Source organism: Nicotiana tabacum, chromosome 4 (genome assembly GCF_000715075.1).
Source record: "Nicotiana tabacum cultivar K326 chromosome 4, ASM71507v2, whole genome shotgun sequence".
Classification (NCBI taxonomy): domain Eukaryota; kingdom Viridiplantae; phylum Streptophyta; class Magnoliopsida; order Solanales; family Solanaceae; genus Nicotiana; species Nicotiana tabacum.
In genome coordinates, this window is record NC_134083.1 from 26,708,613 (window position 1) to 26,725,873 (window position 17,261).

The window sequence follows — 17,261 nt, forward strand, 5'->3', positions numbered from 1 at the left end:
TTTAGTTGTCTCTCAAGGCACCTATTTCTAGTGATTGGATTTACTACATTACTTTATTTTGGATTGTGCATTTTGTAGGTTGCCTTCAAAACCAAAGTATTCCGTCCAAACATCAATAGTAATGGTAGTATTTGTCTCGACATCCTAAAAGAACAATGGAGCCCCGCCCTTACTGTATCCAAGGTAAAGTATTGCATATGGATAAGTGGAAGGAATATTTAATATGCATATGGATAAAAATATATAAATATAAAAATTCTTAACAGGTTAACGGTTTATCCGATAAGAAAATTGAATAATCCGCCCCCAAACCGATAAGCCGTTAATAATAAAAATCTCAATCTGTTCACCACCCGTTTATCCGATAACCCGATACCAGTAAGCTACTTTTGCGATTCAATTTTCGATTTCGGTTCGATTTTGAACGCCCCTAATCCGGATGCATCTCAAATTTTCCACGAGGCAGCTCTCATTCGATCTCATTAGTAGTAGGAAAATAAAAATGACTAAATTCTCTCTTTGAACTCTTTGCCTATTTTTTCCTTTCTTTTTATATTATTTCATAATATTTCAAATGGACCCCACACATTTTTTTTCTTTTTCTTTTCCTTTTTTACCGTGTTCTTATTATTTACTTGGGAATCTTACATAAATGTCCCAAATAAGTCATAACTTACCAACCTCTAGCTATTAATTATAGACTTACCAAAACTAGCCAAGTACATATAAAAATTGAAAACCCATATAAACAAGGTTCTTTCTCTCCGAGAATCACATACAAAAATCTCCTTCCATATTTTTAAGTATGATTAGTAATATTAGATGTAAGATGGAAAGGAAATTTCATGAACATTAAACTGCGGCCTCAGGCCCAATATGTATATATATATATATATATATATATATATATATATATATATATATATATATAAATGGACTTTTTTCAATGGGTATGGTTGAAATTCATTGAAAATATATAGATGAGTCAATATACAAAATTTGAAGAAGATTGGAGGTGGTTTGGACTGATTTGGTATCAAAATTCGTAGTTAAAATCGAATTCAAAAAATCATTTTGCGACACATGTATCAAACATGTATCATACATGTATCGCACACACACGTATATATGAATATACATATAATCCATATTTGATACAAATATGATACATATGTGATACACATATAATTCTTTTTCATGTTCATCTTCTACTTCGAATTTTCAATTCAAACAACCTCAAAACTCTATCAAATCATCCCAAAACTGAGTTGCAAGCATCTTAAGATGTACCCAATCTATTCTAATAACACCCATTCAAAAGAAAATAAAAAATTGACGTTTTTTTTGCTACAAAAAGCTAATTTGCTAATGTTGGTAACATTTGGCTAATATTAGTAATATTTTGTGAATTGGCCAATTTTTGTTATAAGCTACTTATAAATGGACAGTTTTCTATTACCTTTCCTCTCTTCCCCTCTAGTAAGGCGCCAATTAACTAATCAATTTGTCAAATTAGGATCAAGTGAGATCTTAAACATTTTCATATTTCCCTAAAAGGTGTCCTGTAAATAAGCTTTTCATCATATTCAAAGTTTCCCTCCATTGCGTTTCAATTTTTAAACGATCCCTTTATAAATGGGCCTCAAGACTGGGCTTTACGCCACAAGTCCTTTTTTCTTGAAAGAGAGCCCATTATTTAAAAACACCAAAATCCTTTCGTCTGCTCTGTCATTACTACTAAATTCTACTTTCAATCAAACTGGAAGTCGAAGTCATCGCTCAAGAGTTGTGGTGCCACGTCATCATCAGTATTCTTCAATGGCATCCAACTCTAGACGAGTTGGACTGATTTACGATGATCGAATGTGTAAGCATTTTGATCCAGACGATCAGTATCATCCCGAGAACCCGAACCGTATTCGTTCCATTTGGAAAAAGTTAGAATCTTCTGGAATTAATCAGAGGTAATAATATGCTCATTTCCCTTTTTGTTCTGTTTAATGTGTATATTGACTGATAATTGTGTTTTTTTTTGTTTTTGGTTCAGATGTATTGTTATGAATGGGAAGGAGGCAGAAGATAAAGATATAGCTTTGGTTCATACAAAAGCTCATATTGACTTGATTAGGAATATAAGTTCAAAGAAAATTGGTTTAAAAAGAAATAAGATTGCTGCCAAGTTTAATTCCATATATTTCAACGAAGGCTCTTCAGAAGCTGCTTATCTTTCTGCTGGTTCTGTCATACAGGTAAAGTTACCTTTTTTTTTGGGTAATACATCAGAAATTGTTATTTGCTCTTTTTCTTATTGAGTAATATTTCGTTTGGTGTGAAAGTTACAAACTTTTCCTAATAAAGAACAGTGGCAGAGCCAGAAACTCTCAGAAGAATGTAAAAATGCCACATTTAGTATTTTTGAACCACTTTTGGCAGAAAGCTCTTCTTTTTTAATATATATTTCAAAGGGATTAAATGTATGCAAAAAATTAGTTTGCGCTTCTGCGGCAGTGTAATTTCGAATGAAGGCCACTGATTAAGCACCTGCTGTTAGATGCTCTTTGGACAATGTAATACGGAATTTTTGGGCAATTCTTATACGGGTTTTAATGTGATGATCAATTGCTGGTAGTCCTCTAATTTTCTTGATTCTTTTGCTGCTTCTATGACACTATTTTAAGGCTTTAATCATGTGTGTATGAATAACATAGGTTGCTGAGAAAGTTGCTGAAGGAGAACTAGACTCTGCCTTTGCCGTTGTTAGGCCTCCTGGACATCATGCTGAAGAAAATGAACCAATGGGATTTTGTTTGTACAACAATGTTGCTATAGCAACACGTTATCTCTTGGATGAAAGAGTAAGAGTTTGTTTCAGTTCATCAAACATAAGGTGGATTCAAAACTTTGAACAGTTTTCTGAATCAACTCAAAGATTTTATATGTAGTACGGTTAATTTCCTTGCAGCCTGATTTGGGGATTAAGAAAATTTTGATTGTTGATTGGGATGTCCATCATGGAAATGGCACTCAAAAGATGTTCTGGGATGACCCTCGAATCCTCTTTTTTTCTGTGCATAGGTACGCATGTGAAATCTCCTAATTGCTACTCATATTTGTTTATCCATTCAAATGTGGCACTCTAGATAGAAAAAATCTAGAGCTTCGAGAAAAGATTTTTGACTCAAACTTCACCCTTCTATATTCTCTCCTTTCGAATCCTTGTGTAGTCTTTATGGTATTTCTCTAGCGCTTGAAGGCTTCGGGATGTAAATAAAGATGATTATATAACAAAAGCTGAATTTAGTCTCTTAAGGTGTATATTATGTACCATTGCTGGTCTTAATTAGTCCCTCTCTTTTTTTCTCTCTAAAAAAAAAAAATTTAGGCACGATTTTGGAAGTTTTTATCCTGGTGGTGAAGATGGGTCACATGTCATGACTGGTGAAGGGCCAGGTGCAGGATATAATATAAATGTTCCTTGGGAGAATGGCCGCTGTGGTGATGCAGACTATCTTGCTGTGTGGGATCATGTCTTGATTCCTGTTGCCAAAGAATTTGGTCCTGACATCATCCTGATCTCTGCAGGATTTGATGCAGGTTAGCTAGAGCATGATTTTATTCTCCGTGGGTCTTCTCATCATTTTTCTCTCAGTTTTGATTTTCGTTTCTTAAGGCTTTTACAACATTTTACGGTATTTATTTGCTACCAATTTGTTGATTCTTTATTATGCTTGTGTCACGACCTAAAACTACGTGACCGGCACTCGGCATACTACCCAACCCGAGTGGACCAACCCGTACAAGAATACTCATCTATATGCCTAATAGATGCATGCGGAAGCCTTTTAGAAAACACAATTATTTTAAATAATTAAGACCATACATGAAACATAATCTTTAAATCCACCATTTTCAATAATTGAAAATACATAAAAATGTCAATATTTCTTTCATGCATGCAATATGAATAATTCTCAATTATAATCCAAAGTTATGACAATTGTCTATGGAATCTCTATGACACGAGGATAGAATAAATACTTGGGACAAACCCCAACCAGAAGAAAGTAAGATCGACACGACAGCTACCACGAAATAGAAATGGTGCCTCACTATATACCTTGGAAAGAGAGTCATCCTAGCCTCATCCGCCCATCACATGCCACATGTCATCCTGAAAACATGTAAAGAAAGCGAGACCCTGGAGAGGGGCCCCTGAGGGCTGAGTACACCACCATGGTACTCATTAAGTGTCATAGACTCTCTCTAACTCGAGTTCCTGGGACAAGGCTTTATAAAACATATGCAACCAACACTTTATATAAAGCGATAAACCCTTACACCAGTTCATACTTTATTATTTTAAATAAAAAGACTAGTAAAATGTAAAACATGATACAAACTTTTTAAATACTTATATCAACCGATGATTCTAATAAAATCATGCAAAACCATTTCAGCTTTATTAAGTCATTGAAATCACTTTCGGCTCCTTAGGCCTATACATAAGAAAATCATCTTTTATCTTTCACCGAGAGTACTATACCATCACCGACACAAGAAGGTCAACTAGGTTATGTACCTAGCGGCAAGTATCATATACCCTACTTGCTCAGGTCGTCTCATCGCAGTGTCGTACGAATCAACTCAATCATGTTAGTAATAGCACAAATAACATCCTCTCAAGGAGGATGCTCTGCCGTAGTCCATATCACAAAGTGGTCATCTACGCCTACACCGGCACATGTAGTTTCACGAAAACAAACACGATATATTCAAAGCCAATCTTGGTGAATACAAGTAACTCCCAAAACATTTGATACTCCAAAAATAATTCATAGCCAAGAAGCCTCAAAGTATCTATTTTATCAAATCATGACGTTTATAGTCAATCCAAATTGTTTGAACAAATCAAATGAATATCTTTTCTCATTTTATATGAAGCAATAAAAAAAAATGAGATTTCAATCCTTAAAGGTTTAACAAGTGCTACTTCGAAATATAAAGATTTTAGAAATATTACATTTCTCATTTTATAAAACAAAGGTAACAATAGAACTCAAATGTTTAATCTCTTTTATCATCAACATAAGTTTTAAATAAAACTTATAACGTTTGCCTGAAGTGTCATTTGCAACAAGTTTTTGAAAATAAGATTCTGAAAACAACATGGCACCACTTCATATGCAACACGACTCAAAAACACATGGCGACATCCTTTCTCGCTGGTCCCCACGAGTACGGATACATATTTACGAACAATCTCATGTACCAAGTCAAGACATGTTTAGAGAAAATTCCTCAAGCAGAGTAAGTTTTAATCAACTTACCTCAAGTCGCTTTCCAAATCTTACCCAAAAGCTCAACGACGTCAACAATTCAGAATCTACATTTATGAGCTCACATATATCAATAACGCGTCGCAACAATACAAACCAAATCAACTAAGTGTCTAACACTTGGTCCAATTTCAAGTTTCACAAAAATCCTTATCTCACCATTTAAAGGTTAATCCTTGGGTTTTAACTCTAATTCATCCACTAAAGTTATGGAATCTAGTCGTTCCATTAGAAGCTCAAAATGACATCATTCAAACAAACCCAACACTATTCATCTTCTCTACCTACAAACTTGTTAATTCAAGACTAGGTTTCTAAGATTTCATGAATAGATGCTTAAATATAAATCTTTCTTCATAAATATACTCTACTAAGTCCATGGACTATAACGTATAAAAATGAAGTGGAGGGATTACCTCTTTGTCAAACCCTAAAATTTCAAAACTTGTGTTCTTGAAATGCTCTTGAGAAATTCTTCAAAATCTATGAATTCCATGTAGTTGGAGTACTAGGAGATGAAATTAAAGGACCAAATTTAACAAAGAGGATATTAAGTTCTCACCTTAAAGACTTGAACCAAAATAAATAAAATGCTCTCACCCGAAATGCCTATTAAAGGCTCCAGTCGAAGCACGTTGCAGGGGACGCGCCGCATGATCACCGCGCGCGTCCCTGCTTTTTCAGTCATATTTTGGGACGCCGACTTTGGCGTTTTCAACTGAGTTCACTGCCTCACTTTTGCATACCTGAAGGCTTTTGCCTAATTTCCTTTGTTTGGCCAACCAATCATTCCCTGTTTCCAATCCCATTCCACTCCTTTATAATTTCAGCATTATTCCTTCTTGAATCTTTTGTGAAGTTGTCCCCCAATTCATGTACAAGGTATTGCATTCAGTTCTCCATATAAAATATCATTTGTCTCTAGTGACAAATTATAATTCAAAGCTTTAGCATCTCTTCTAGCCAACCATCACGTTACTTTTTATTTTAATTTCCTTAAGTTTCTATATAGCTTCAACACTTATCCCATTGTATAAAAATCATATCCAAGTGTTCCCATGAATATTAGTCCAAACACTCACTTCTTTGTAACTTAATATTTTTCTAGTGAGTTTGATGACTTATTAGTTCCCATTAATCCAATACTCAACCATCAATAAAATAATTATCCCTGAGCATTCTAATAAGTTGTTCCATTCATGTAATCTTGCATAACTCGGGTTTAGTTAAATTGTATTCTCAAACTTAAAATTAACCCGAATTAATTATAAAATTTCAAGGGGCTTTACAGCTTGCATGCATGATACAGTGCTTGCTTCAATTTTCTTTTTCACTTTTAAAAAATTATTTTTCTTTTACGTGATTTGTAGTTTCATGTTTTATATTAAACATGACTTGGACTTCCCTTTATATAACGTAAACTTCATTTTCCTTGCCCTATGAGATTAATCAACTCCACTTTTTAGTGATAATTCATTGTTTGAATTAGTTAGTGCTGCAAGTATAATCACTGGTGTCCTTAAAAACTGTCCATACTAAACTTGATAGCTCAAAATCTTCTTGACTTTGTTATTTAATATTGGTTTCTCAAAGACAGATGATTCTTATGTTTAGCTTTGGGATAAAGATAGGATAATGCCTGAATGTGTCTGGTTCATAATGCCTTGTCCTTGTAACTGGAATGATTGATGTTTTGCATACAATATGCCTTTCAAATACTATCGAGTATTGAACATTAGGATCTTAGGAACGTGTGCTTACTGGGAAAAAGTGGCGTGATTACTGCTATTTGTATTTCCAGACAAGCCCTTTTTCGTTTTTATTTCAATATTTAACCCTTTTTCATTTGTATTAAATGATTATTCTAGCGATATTGATGCAGAAACCTGTCTTGTACATCTGTTAAGATATCCCATTTCGTTTTGCATAAATTTTGGAGATTGGTTTCCCATACACGTGTTAGTTTGTGAATCTTCAATAGATTTCTTGTCAAGACCTTTTTTCATTGGTTATTGTGGCTGAAATGGAAATAGCTTCCGTGACACGAGACACAGTAAAATTCCCTAACAAACAGTTTAAATTACTTTTTAATCTTGCTCACATGTTACATGTATTTGTTGAACTTCTATTCAGATTGGCATCATAGTCTTAACAGTTTTAATGTTTTGATATGAATAGCTATTGGTGATCCTCTTGGTGGATGTCGTGTTAGTCCATATGGATATTCTGTGATGTTGCACAAGGTGAGCTCTAAGTAACTGTCGCAAGTAGTCTTTGATTTCTTGTTAATGATATTCTTACTTTTCTTCCATTTATGTCTTTCCTCCTGCATTTATCCAATGGCATGTGAATATATGCTTGTTTTTTCCTTTTCTTGTGATTTGTTTCTATAAAGTACATATTTAGAAATTATACTTACCTTTTTAATTTGCATATTTTAGTTGTTGGAGTTTGCCGGAGGCAAGATTGTAATGGCACTTGAAGGTGGATATAATCTGGAGTCTATAGCAAATTCTGTCCAAGCTTGTATTGAAGTGTTACTACAGCAAAAACCGATTGCTGGATCTTCCGAGGCATATCCATTTGAATCCACATGGCGAGTGATACAGGCTGTAAGGATGTTTCTGCCCTAGCCCATTCCCCTGCCTCCTCCCTTTTTTTTTCTTTTTATCTATTTCATATTCATAAAGCATCTTGCAGACTGATTTTTGTGTCAGTTAGCCAAATTGCCTGCACATTAGGAGTAACATTTTGGCCTTACGGTTTAAGGCTTGTGTACTCAGTTTTTCCTTGTACACCATAAATGCGTTCAGGTACGTGACAAGTTGAGTGCATTTTGGCAACCACTTGCAGAGAGATTAACGGAGAAAACAACTAGTATGACAACTCCTTACATTCAGGTCAGATTTCTTTTTCTTATTTTAGTATCATCAATAGCCTTCTCTTGAACAATTTCTCCTACACAAGTTGTTGGAGCCTGTGTTTAGAAGGTGGAAGACACAATGACAGCAGGCATATATTTAGGCATGAAGTATGTGCTTTTTTGCTTTATTTGTTATCATTATAAAAATAAGAACAACTTTAAAAAAATCAAAAATAGTTAAAATGAAAAACAAGAGATAGAAGAGATGGAGAAAATATTGTGATGCATTGAGTAATCTGCTGTTGAGTTTAGAATATTTTAGCACGTTAGAAATTGTCTGCCATGGGATGTAGACTTTGCTTAAACCTCCACATACTGTAGCCTCAAGGTTCATAGGAGGCACCTGGTCTCATAAATGTTCTATTACCGACAGTGTGAGATGAAAACTATCAATTAGAATGAAATCATGATAGGTGTGCCTTGAGCAGAGCCCTCCATTAATGGAACTTGAATTGCTGATATCAGTTGGAATTATTGAACTCCTTTGTTGTGATAACATAATGTCATTTTGGCAATCATAGTAGTAAAAGACCCTCTTTGCCAAGTTCTACTTTTGGTTGCCATGTCCGTGGATGGCAAGTCCAGGGGATCATTTTGGTACCATGATTCCTAAGTTCATTGCTTGGTGTGAACTAACCGATAAGTAGTTCAGTTACTAGAGTTAGTGCTGGCAAGGAATTCTGCAGACTTAAAGGTACGAGGTCACACATACTAACCAATGGATGCCTTGTGTGCGAGTGACAGTTAGATATTGACATTTTGGATGGATTATCAAGCTTTATTATGCTTCCCGAAATAAATGAGCTTTTCATCCACACAAAAAAATCACAATGTATCACCATGAAATCCTCCGGAAAACTTATGCTTTTGTTGCTCCTTGTACCTTTAATATCATTTCAGATTCTTCTCATTGATGCAGTAAACTTGTTTCTGCATCAACTTTAGTAAATTTTCTTACTTTATTTCAGGTCGTTAGCTCTGATTCTGAAGATGAGTACGATACCACTCCTCATACGGTATCACAAGAACTCGAGAAGGATATTGAGAATATCATACAACCATTTTCAGACCTGAAAGTTAATGATGGTACAGTCGTAACAAGTTTAATATTATGTTTACCTCGCGAGAAGTTGTTCTTTTATTTATGAAGATGACTTTTCATGATCTTTGCGTTTACATAGGTCAAGCATGCACAATTTCTCACACTTGGAGGGCAGAGCTTTCGAAGATTGATATATGGTATGCCACATTTGGGTCAAATATGTATCAATCAAGGTTCCTTTGCTATATTGCAGGAGGACAGGTATAGCTATCATGCATTCTCTGAACTGCTTATCTTCTTTATAAATCTTCTGCATCATGGAGTAGTAAGCCGTGACACACAATAAACAGCTTATTTTTGGTTTCTTCTGAACTTCCACCTCATCTTCCTTCCCCAAATTTCAGAATGATCTTTAAACTTACCTCATGCAAAATCCGAATACATGTATTCTACAGTAGCAAGCAAAAATGCAAAAGTTCTTCTAATGTTTGAGAAATTTCTGAATAAATTATCAAATATGTTTCTACAAAAAAAAACAGCTACCTAGTGCATTTAGAACTGATGATACAAAAACATTTCTTACTAGGATTAATAATGTAGAAAGTTTGCCAAGTATATTACCAATTTGAAATGGTTTGCAGCTTGCACAGTCGGTTGTAATTATTTCACAAAACCATAATGATTCTCAGTTAGTCAGGCATCTTAAGATGAGAAACTAGTCTAATGTTAACCTGAGAGTGATGCTGGAGAAAGCCTAAATAGTATTGAGCTTTCAGCTCGACACGACATTCTTTTTTGCATTTCATGACAACAAAATGACTTCCAGGTGGAAGGCATGCAAAAGCCATGTATTGGTTCGTTGGATAAACGCAAGCCAAAGGAGATCATATGGAAAACTTTTCCCCATCGTCTGTTCTTTGCCCGCGAGCGTACAGCTACATGGGGTCCGGGTGGGGTTGCTTTTCTTCACCCTGAAAGCAACAGTGACGAAAAAGCTTATATGTGCCTATATAGGATAACGTATGTGATTCCTTCCTTTATCTGCAATGATTTCTCCTTTAGTGATAATTAGGAGTTCGCCATTTTGTTGGCATTTTTTAATAAAAAGACCTTTGTCGGCTCTTGGTGATTTAGAACTATAACTTAATATTTCTTTTTTCTTTATTACAGGCTTGAGCAATTTAATGATGTTTTACTTCAAGAGAATGTTTCGAACTTTGACATGAACTCCCCTTTGTTTGACATGACTGACTTACAATCTATTGAAAACAGCAAATGTGTTTCAGCAGAGGCTGTCAAGGTGTGTTATTATCTCTGTATTATTCTCATGAGTTATTCTTTAGATGCAATCTGTGTAATTGTAATGAAGCGCAAAAGAGTTGGTTCAAACGCATGGAATACCTACAGTAAGTTCAATCTTTTGTGCTAGCTTGGGCCTTTAAGATATTCAAGCATTAGATTGTCTATTATTCCTACACCCCCATATTAATGGCTCAAATAGTTAGCATCTAATGGTTCAAAACTGTAAGATTCAGATTGGCTTAAAAACATGGTAGCATAAATATAACTGTATATTTTCTGCTAATTAGTTCAGTAATAACCATTTCTAGGATGTGTTTGCTAATGCAGTTAGGTATTGGGATAGAACAATTACTACTCCTGTGTGATGGATGGAAAATTTTATGTTGACAGTGAAGGATAAGAAGTATAAAGGAGGAACATTGTGGTAGGTTGACGGCTAGCTAAAATAGTTAAGAGTATTGATGAATCCTCTCCTGGTAGGTTTGCGTCATTGTAATGAATTCGTGAGGATGTGCTCTCCTGGGTATCTGTTACACATGTACTAACAAGTTAACCATGTAGGGATAAGGGTGAGATTTAGTGAAACCTGAATTTGCGGAACAAATTATTTACTATTGAAATGAAATGAACCAATAGAGCAGAAAAAGGACTCATTTTGTCACCCCCAGCTGATTTAGGATTGAGAGGTAGTTGATTGATTGATAGCAAAAGATGAATTGCGTCAAAAAGAATGTAAAAATCTTGGGGCTACACTATGGTTATCCGTTCATGCATCAAACATAACAAAGCTTAGTAGCAGGACAGAATATTTTTTCTTCCATCCAAATCTAAGCAATCAAATATGGCCTCATTGGATTAGCTTATATTTTGCTTTGGCATACAATTCTGTTTCTTCGTCTCACTAGAATTCCCGAGCGAACAACTACATGGGTAACCTGTGAGTCAACTACTTGGGTAACCTGTGAGTCAGTGAGGAATATTTACTAATCTTTTGGGCACTCATTTATCTCTTACCTAATTATATTGAAGCTGATTTTTCATCAAAATGTAGTCTTTCCAACTCTAGCCTATGTTGTCAGCTGCTACAGAATATGCCAATATTGTCAACTTTTCAACTCTACCCTATGTTGTCAACTTATCATGAAAAATTCCTATCCTGGAGACCTTTTTTCAGTTTGAGAAATTAGTTAAGATGCTCTTCGAGTAGTCTTATTCCTACCCCCTGCCCCAGACATCTGGTCTTTGCTTGACATAACTCTGAGCTAGATGGTTTTTCTCATGGTATGATGTTGCTTGACTCTCATGTAGAATGGCTGGTACCATAATGTTCTTTACCTTGGGAAGGAGAATGGTCTTCCTATTTTGACAATGACGTAAGCATGCTGCCTTTTATTTTGTATGCTCTTTTTAAAAAAAAATGTATATTGTGAAATTGAATCTCATCCAGCACCTTTCTGCTTCTCTATCAGATGCCGACTCTCAGATATTGATAACTTCAAATCAGGTAACGTACTTACGTGCAAACCATCTAAAGAATATGCCAATAATCTGATTAGAGGGTTGGTAGAAGGAAAGCAGCTCTCGGAAGAGGAAGCCACCACTTACATACAAGAAGCAGCTAGCAGAGCATTGTGAGTTGTGACTACGTTTTCCTTCTTGTTTCTTTAGCTGCTAGATAATTATGTGACTATGCCTCACAACATATGCTCCGGAACTGTTATTGTACCATTATTTTTTGATGAAGCAACTGCTATCATTTTTTTCAGTCCAGGTGTATATAACTTATAACATCTGACATAGATGTTTGCCTGTATATAAATGAGTGTAGGATTGACAGTTTTTTGCCTATGTAAATTGTTCTCTACGACCCTCTACTTTCTTGCTCGTTACAGTGTTTTGGCTTAGTGTTGTAAAGTACAAACTTATGAATGATTATTTGGTCACGTCCATTGATGTTGCTAGTCAGAAGCAGATGGCGATATTTGTGGTTTATAAACTTTGCAAATGCAGGTGGTAAACACGGCCGTGATTGGTATTCTATTATGGAATAGTTGTACTGATATCTTTTCGTTCTCGAGTCATTAAAGGTTGAAATTGGCCATCGTTTAGGCAATAGAGATTGAACTAAAGCCCTTCTCAAAAACTTCTACAATGCCAGCAGTTAAATCAACTTTAAAAGCTGATCGAGTTAAATTATCAATTTTATGCAGTCGTCCAAATCAAGCGTTTTGAGCAATCAGTTGAATTACTAAAGTTTCGCTTGTCATTCAGTTGAGTTACTAAAGTTCACTTCTGTCAATCAGTTGAGTTACTAAAGTTTCGGTTCTTGTAGTAATTCTAGTTTGTTTCTCTTATGACTCAGTGACGAAGTTTATTTTTTTCCCATTTTTAACAATACCAGAAGCTTCACCTCGTTAAAAGCCCTATACTATCCCATTTTTGACAATACCAGAAGCTTCACCTTGGTAAAAGCCCTGTACCATGTTACTGTGTGTAGTTATAGTTAGTTATCCCTTGTCACTTGTGTCATTCTTTCATCAACGTGAAAAAAAAACATAGTCAACCTAAGTGTTAGCTATATAAGCTTCGGTTTCAGTAAAACTTGAGTGCTTCATTATTTGGTCACACCAGTTTTCCACGTTTAGATGCACAGATTAAGAAACCGTGTTCATCTTGCAACAAACATCATGTAGTCATCTATTATCAAAAAGCTTTGATTTTTAGCTCATTTCGAATTGACTATGGTATAAATGATGATGTTAAATCGTATATAAACCACAAAGAATAAGAATAGCGAACAAATAATGAGCCTCCAAACTCCCAGCAATCAGCTTGAATTGTAGACAACGAGATTCTCTAATATCACCGAGACTTTAGTTTGGCATGCCCTGTCGCTCCTAGATGCTTATGTAATTGATTCCTATGATGGGAGAAGCAGATAATTAGATATGGGAAACAAGTGGAAATATAACCTTATTGATCAACACAAAGATTCATGACTGAGACTGCAGCATCACAAACCTTGTATCAAATTCCTCCCCACATGTCTCGCACGAGTTGCTAGAAAATTTCGATGTTCCCTGAATTCATATGAAACTGTGTTACAATACATAATGTCAAAGCTTGGTCACATCATAAGAAAACTAAAAGAAGGTTTTTGGTCCTTTTAAAGATTCACTTGAAACCCGAAGAGTAGGTAACTGTAGAAGAGAAGTTGAAAATTCTCAAGATAGTCAAAGAGGGGGGTGGGTGAGGGGGGATAGGAAAAAGAGATTGACGTCAAACAAAACAGAATTATCATTCGAACAGATTAACATTTGAGTACCTTCTGTTTCCTTCCTTTGGTTGCATCTTTTGATTTGGTATTCTTCTCCTTCTTTGCGGTAGTTTTCTTGTCCATACCTTGGCTTGAAACTTTTTCGCTATTTCGCGAAAGGTCACTTCCTTTGTGATCATTAGCAGTTTCTGCTGGAGAATCTGATGACGGCTCCTGGAAAGCTGAGCTCTCATTATAAGCACTATCTAACTCAGTAATTACAGCAACTTTAGTCGCATAAGATCTAACATCTCCTCCTTCACCTTCTTCGTCTTCTTCTTCTTGTGGTCTCCTGTTTCTTTGTCTCCGGCCACCCCTATTTCTCCTAGTACTTCTAAGATTATTATATTCCATGAAGTCCATTTCCTCGTTACTGGTTTCACCCTTTACATTCTTTGCTGAGGTTTGACGACTGCCAGCTGGACCTGCATTCTTCCTACTTTTGCGGCCAGATACCATAGCTTCAAGTACACTTGCTTCATCATCATCTAATCCAAGTTCATCGGCTACTACCTTTGAATCACTGCCACTTCGATAATTTAACCCATCATCTAATCCCTGTGATGTGGTCTCATCTTCATTGCTGCTTTGAACCTCATCATCCTCACGTTCATCTTCTTGAATTCGCGTACTACCTTCAAATTGCTCTGCTAACTCATCCACCCCATCATCCGCAGATAAATCAGATGTTCTATCACCATCAGCTACCTTTTGCTCCTCACTTACCCCATCCTCCACCAACCCTTCGTATTCACAATCTTCATCATCAAAAGCTTCTCTCAAAGCTGCCACCTTCTCCTTATGCTTCTTGGACTGCTCGTGATTTTTCCACTGTTTCTCGCTCTTAAACTTCTTCGAACACACCACACAGTACAATTCATTCTCATCTGCCTTCTTTTTTCCATCCTCATCCCATTCCTCCTCGATTTCTTCATTTTCCAACTCCTCCGCCTTTGCCCAATCAGGCTCCACGTATTTCTTTGCTTTCTCAACCTTCTCTCTCTCTAACTCCTCCTTTCTCTCCCGTTCCTTTTCCCTCTTCCTCTCCATCTCCTCATTCCTCTTCATCTGCATGTCAATCACCCTCTTATCTCTCTTTTTCACAAACTCTGCCAATCCTCTAACAGTCTCATTGTATTCCCTTCGTGCCTTTTTCCTCAGCTTCTTGTTCTCCTCCTCCATCACCCTCCTTGACTTTCTATTGGGTCCCGCCATCACGTCATACTGATCTACCCAACAAAAATCCATCACAGTAACAAATCCTAACCAATAGTTATAGAATGCTGTCACCTGCATCACAACGAAACTCAATAGTTACTAATACAGTAATACATACTGCATTTTACAACAGGATGCCCATAAAAAGATTAATAAGGGAATCAAATTTCAATTCAAGCTACTTCTTTGGATTATTAATGGGACAAGAAAGTTGATTTTTTTTTATGATAGGTGGTGTCTAGGCCAGCTCTCTGACTATTCAACTATTTAATCAGGTACTTGGTACATAGTTACCGGCTCATTCTGCCCACCAAGTCTTAGACGGATGGGAAAAAAGTTATATTTTCCACTCTGTAGAAATTGTATTCCTAATCGGTAGGAAAAATAAAAAAGAAGATTTTGCCATTGAAACTAAAACTGCAGCAAAAACCGACAGAATGTGATCAGATAGTAGCAAAAAACATGCATTGGGAAATGAATATAACGAAGTTCTCCTATATGAATATCCAAAATTTCTATACATGCTCGAGAAATAAATATTGTACAAAAAGAAGGTGTTGAATTACATGCCTGAGCATAAGGACTGTCCAAATTTCCCATGAGAGGAGCTTCTTTGGGAAAACCTATACCTAACGTCCTCGCGAAATTCAAATCGTTTTGGTAGATTTTCTCGAAGAGATCACCATAGACTTTGTAAAAGCCCTTGCCTTTATCGGAGTAACCAGAATAAACTGAATTGGAAAAGAAGGAGAATAAGTCGGGGACAGAACCAGAATTAGACGAATTGGTTGGAGCGGAATTGGACGAGAAGAGTATCTGAGAGCGGTGCGAGTCGTACCAAGCGCGCTCCCGCGCGTCGGACAGGACTTCGTAGGCGTTGACGAGCTCCTGAAAGGCAGCTGTGGCTTCGGATTCCGGCACGCCGGATTTGACTAGCTTGTCAGGGTGGCGTTGCAGAGCGAGCCGCCTGTAGGCGGACCGGATCTCGTCGGGGGTGCAGTCACGGTTCACGCCTAGGACCTCGTAGAGGCATCTTTTCTCCGACGACGCCATTATCGACGGGAAAGAATGGTTTTCTTTTTCTTTCTTTCTTCCCGTTTGCTGAGCGCCTGAACGGTGCTTTTATTAGGGTTTTGTCAATAGGGGGAAAGGGAGGTTGGATGCTCTGCGGGTTGTTTGGACTCCAACTACACTCGCACATTTCTATAACAAAATGTTTGTAAAGTTTTTTTTCTATAATTTACAGTAGTATTTTTTAAGTTATATTTTATCTCTACAATATTTTTTTTTACCTATAATAGCAACAGTCATATTTGTAATAGAACGTTCTTTATAAAATTACTATCTATAACATTCCTATAGAATTTTTAAGATTAATAATAATTATTCTAAAAATATGCACATAATTTTTTTATTAAATAAAGTTTTATCTTGCATAAGATATAAGATTTAAAGATTGCACGTGATATATTTTCTATCAGACAAATTCTAAAAAATATTTAGATGAAAATTTTAACGGTTAAACATTTAGATTGATTTCAAAGTAAAGTTATTGGATACCTTTTTGTTGAAAATTTGGATACGAATTTTCACTAATTCAAGTGTTACATCGCTATTAAGAGAATGAAATCTACGAAACAAGATACAATTGTAAAGTTCTCCCATCAATCTTGAAGGAATTTATTTTTTAGGTAACTTTAAAATATCTGCCTTAGAGTTTAAATCTTTGTATATTTTGTTATGAATTTATTAATAATGCATTAGCTTTCTTCAATATTTAACTTGTGAAATATGCATATCTTTTGAGATTTTAAATTTGAATAATTTTCTTATCTTTTAATATAACGGTAAAAAGGAAAAATAGTTGATTTTTGGATAATTTTTATCTACAACCGTCAAAAATTATTTAAATGTCAAATGTTGTTATGGGTATATAACAATCATTCACTATAAAAGCAAAAAAATATTGGAACAAATAAAGTTATTATAGAGAAGGTTAACTGAATTGGCGTTATTTAAGTACTTACAAATTTTTGTTTGTTCATAAATAAGAGTATTAATCCTAATCTGTTTAAGGGACGATATTTGATATGATAGTTTCGTCAAATAATTAATTTCCGTCAT

The 17,261-nt window shown here is 35.6% G+C and overlaps 2 protein-coding genes across 2 annotated transcripts; one reads left to right on the plus strand and one right to left on the minus strand.

Moving 5' to 3' along the window:
• Positions 1 to 1,709: 1,709 nt before the first annotated feature.
• On the plus strand, positions 1,710 to 12,463 carry LOC107823687 (histone deacetylase 5). The gene is made up of 14 exons (XM_016650379.2): positions 1,710 to 1,964; positions 2,048 to 2,249; positions 2,709 to 2,855; positions 2,963 to 3,075; positions 3,383 to 3,594; positions 7,515 to 7,579; positions 7,778 to 7,948; positions 8,150 to 8,236; positions 9,228 to 9,345; positions 9,441 to 9,562; positions 10,128 to 10,321; positions 10,472 to 10,601; positions 11,912 to 11,976; positions 12,073 to 12,463. Exons 1-14 carry the CDS (start codon positions 1,819 to 1,821, stop codon positions 12,236 to 12,238), a joined length of 1,938 nt encoding a protein of 645 aa, XP_016505865.1. The 5' UTR covers positions 1,710 to 1,818; the 3' UTR covers positions 12,239 to 12,463.
• An 840-nt stretch (positions 12,464 to 13,303) lies between these two features.
• On the minus strand, positions 13,304 to 16,324 carry LOC107823686 (DNAJ protein JJJ1 homolog). Its single transcript, XM_016650378.2, has 4 exons — positions 15,708 to 16,324; positions 13,929 to 15,209; positions 13,625 to 13,683; positions 13,304 to 13,523 (listed from the first exon to the last, which is right to left on the minus strand). Exons 1-4 carry the CDS (start codon positions 16,188 to 16,190, stop codon positions 13,466 to 13,468), a joined length of 1,881 nt encoding a protein of 626 aa, XP_016505864.1. The 5' UTR covers positions 16,191 to 16,324; the 3' UTR covers positions 13,304 to 13,465.
• Between the last annotated feature and the right edge of the window lie 937 nt (positions 16,325 to 17,261).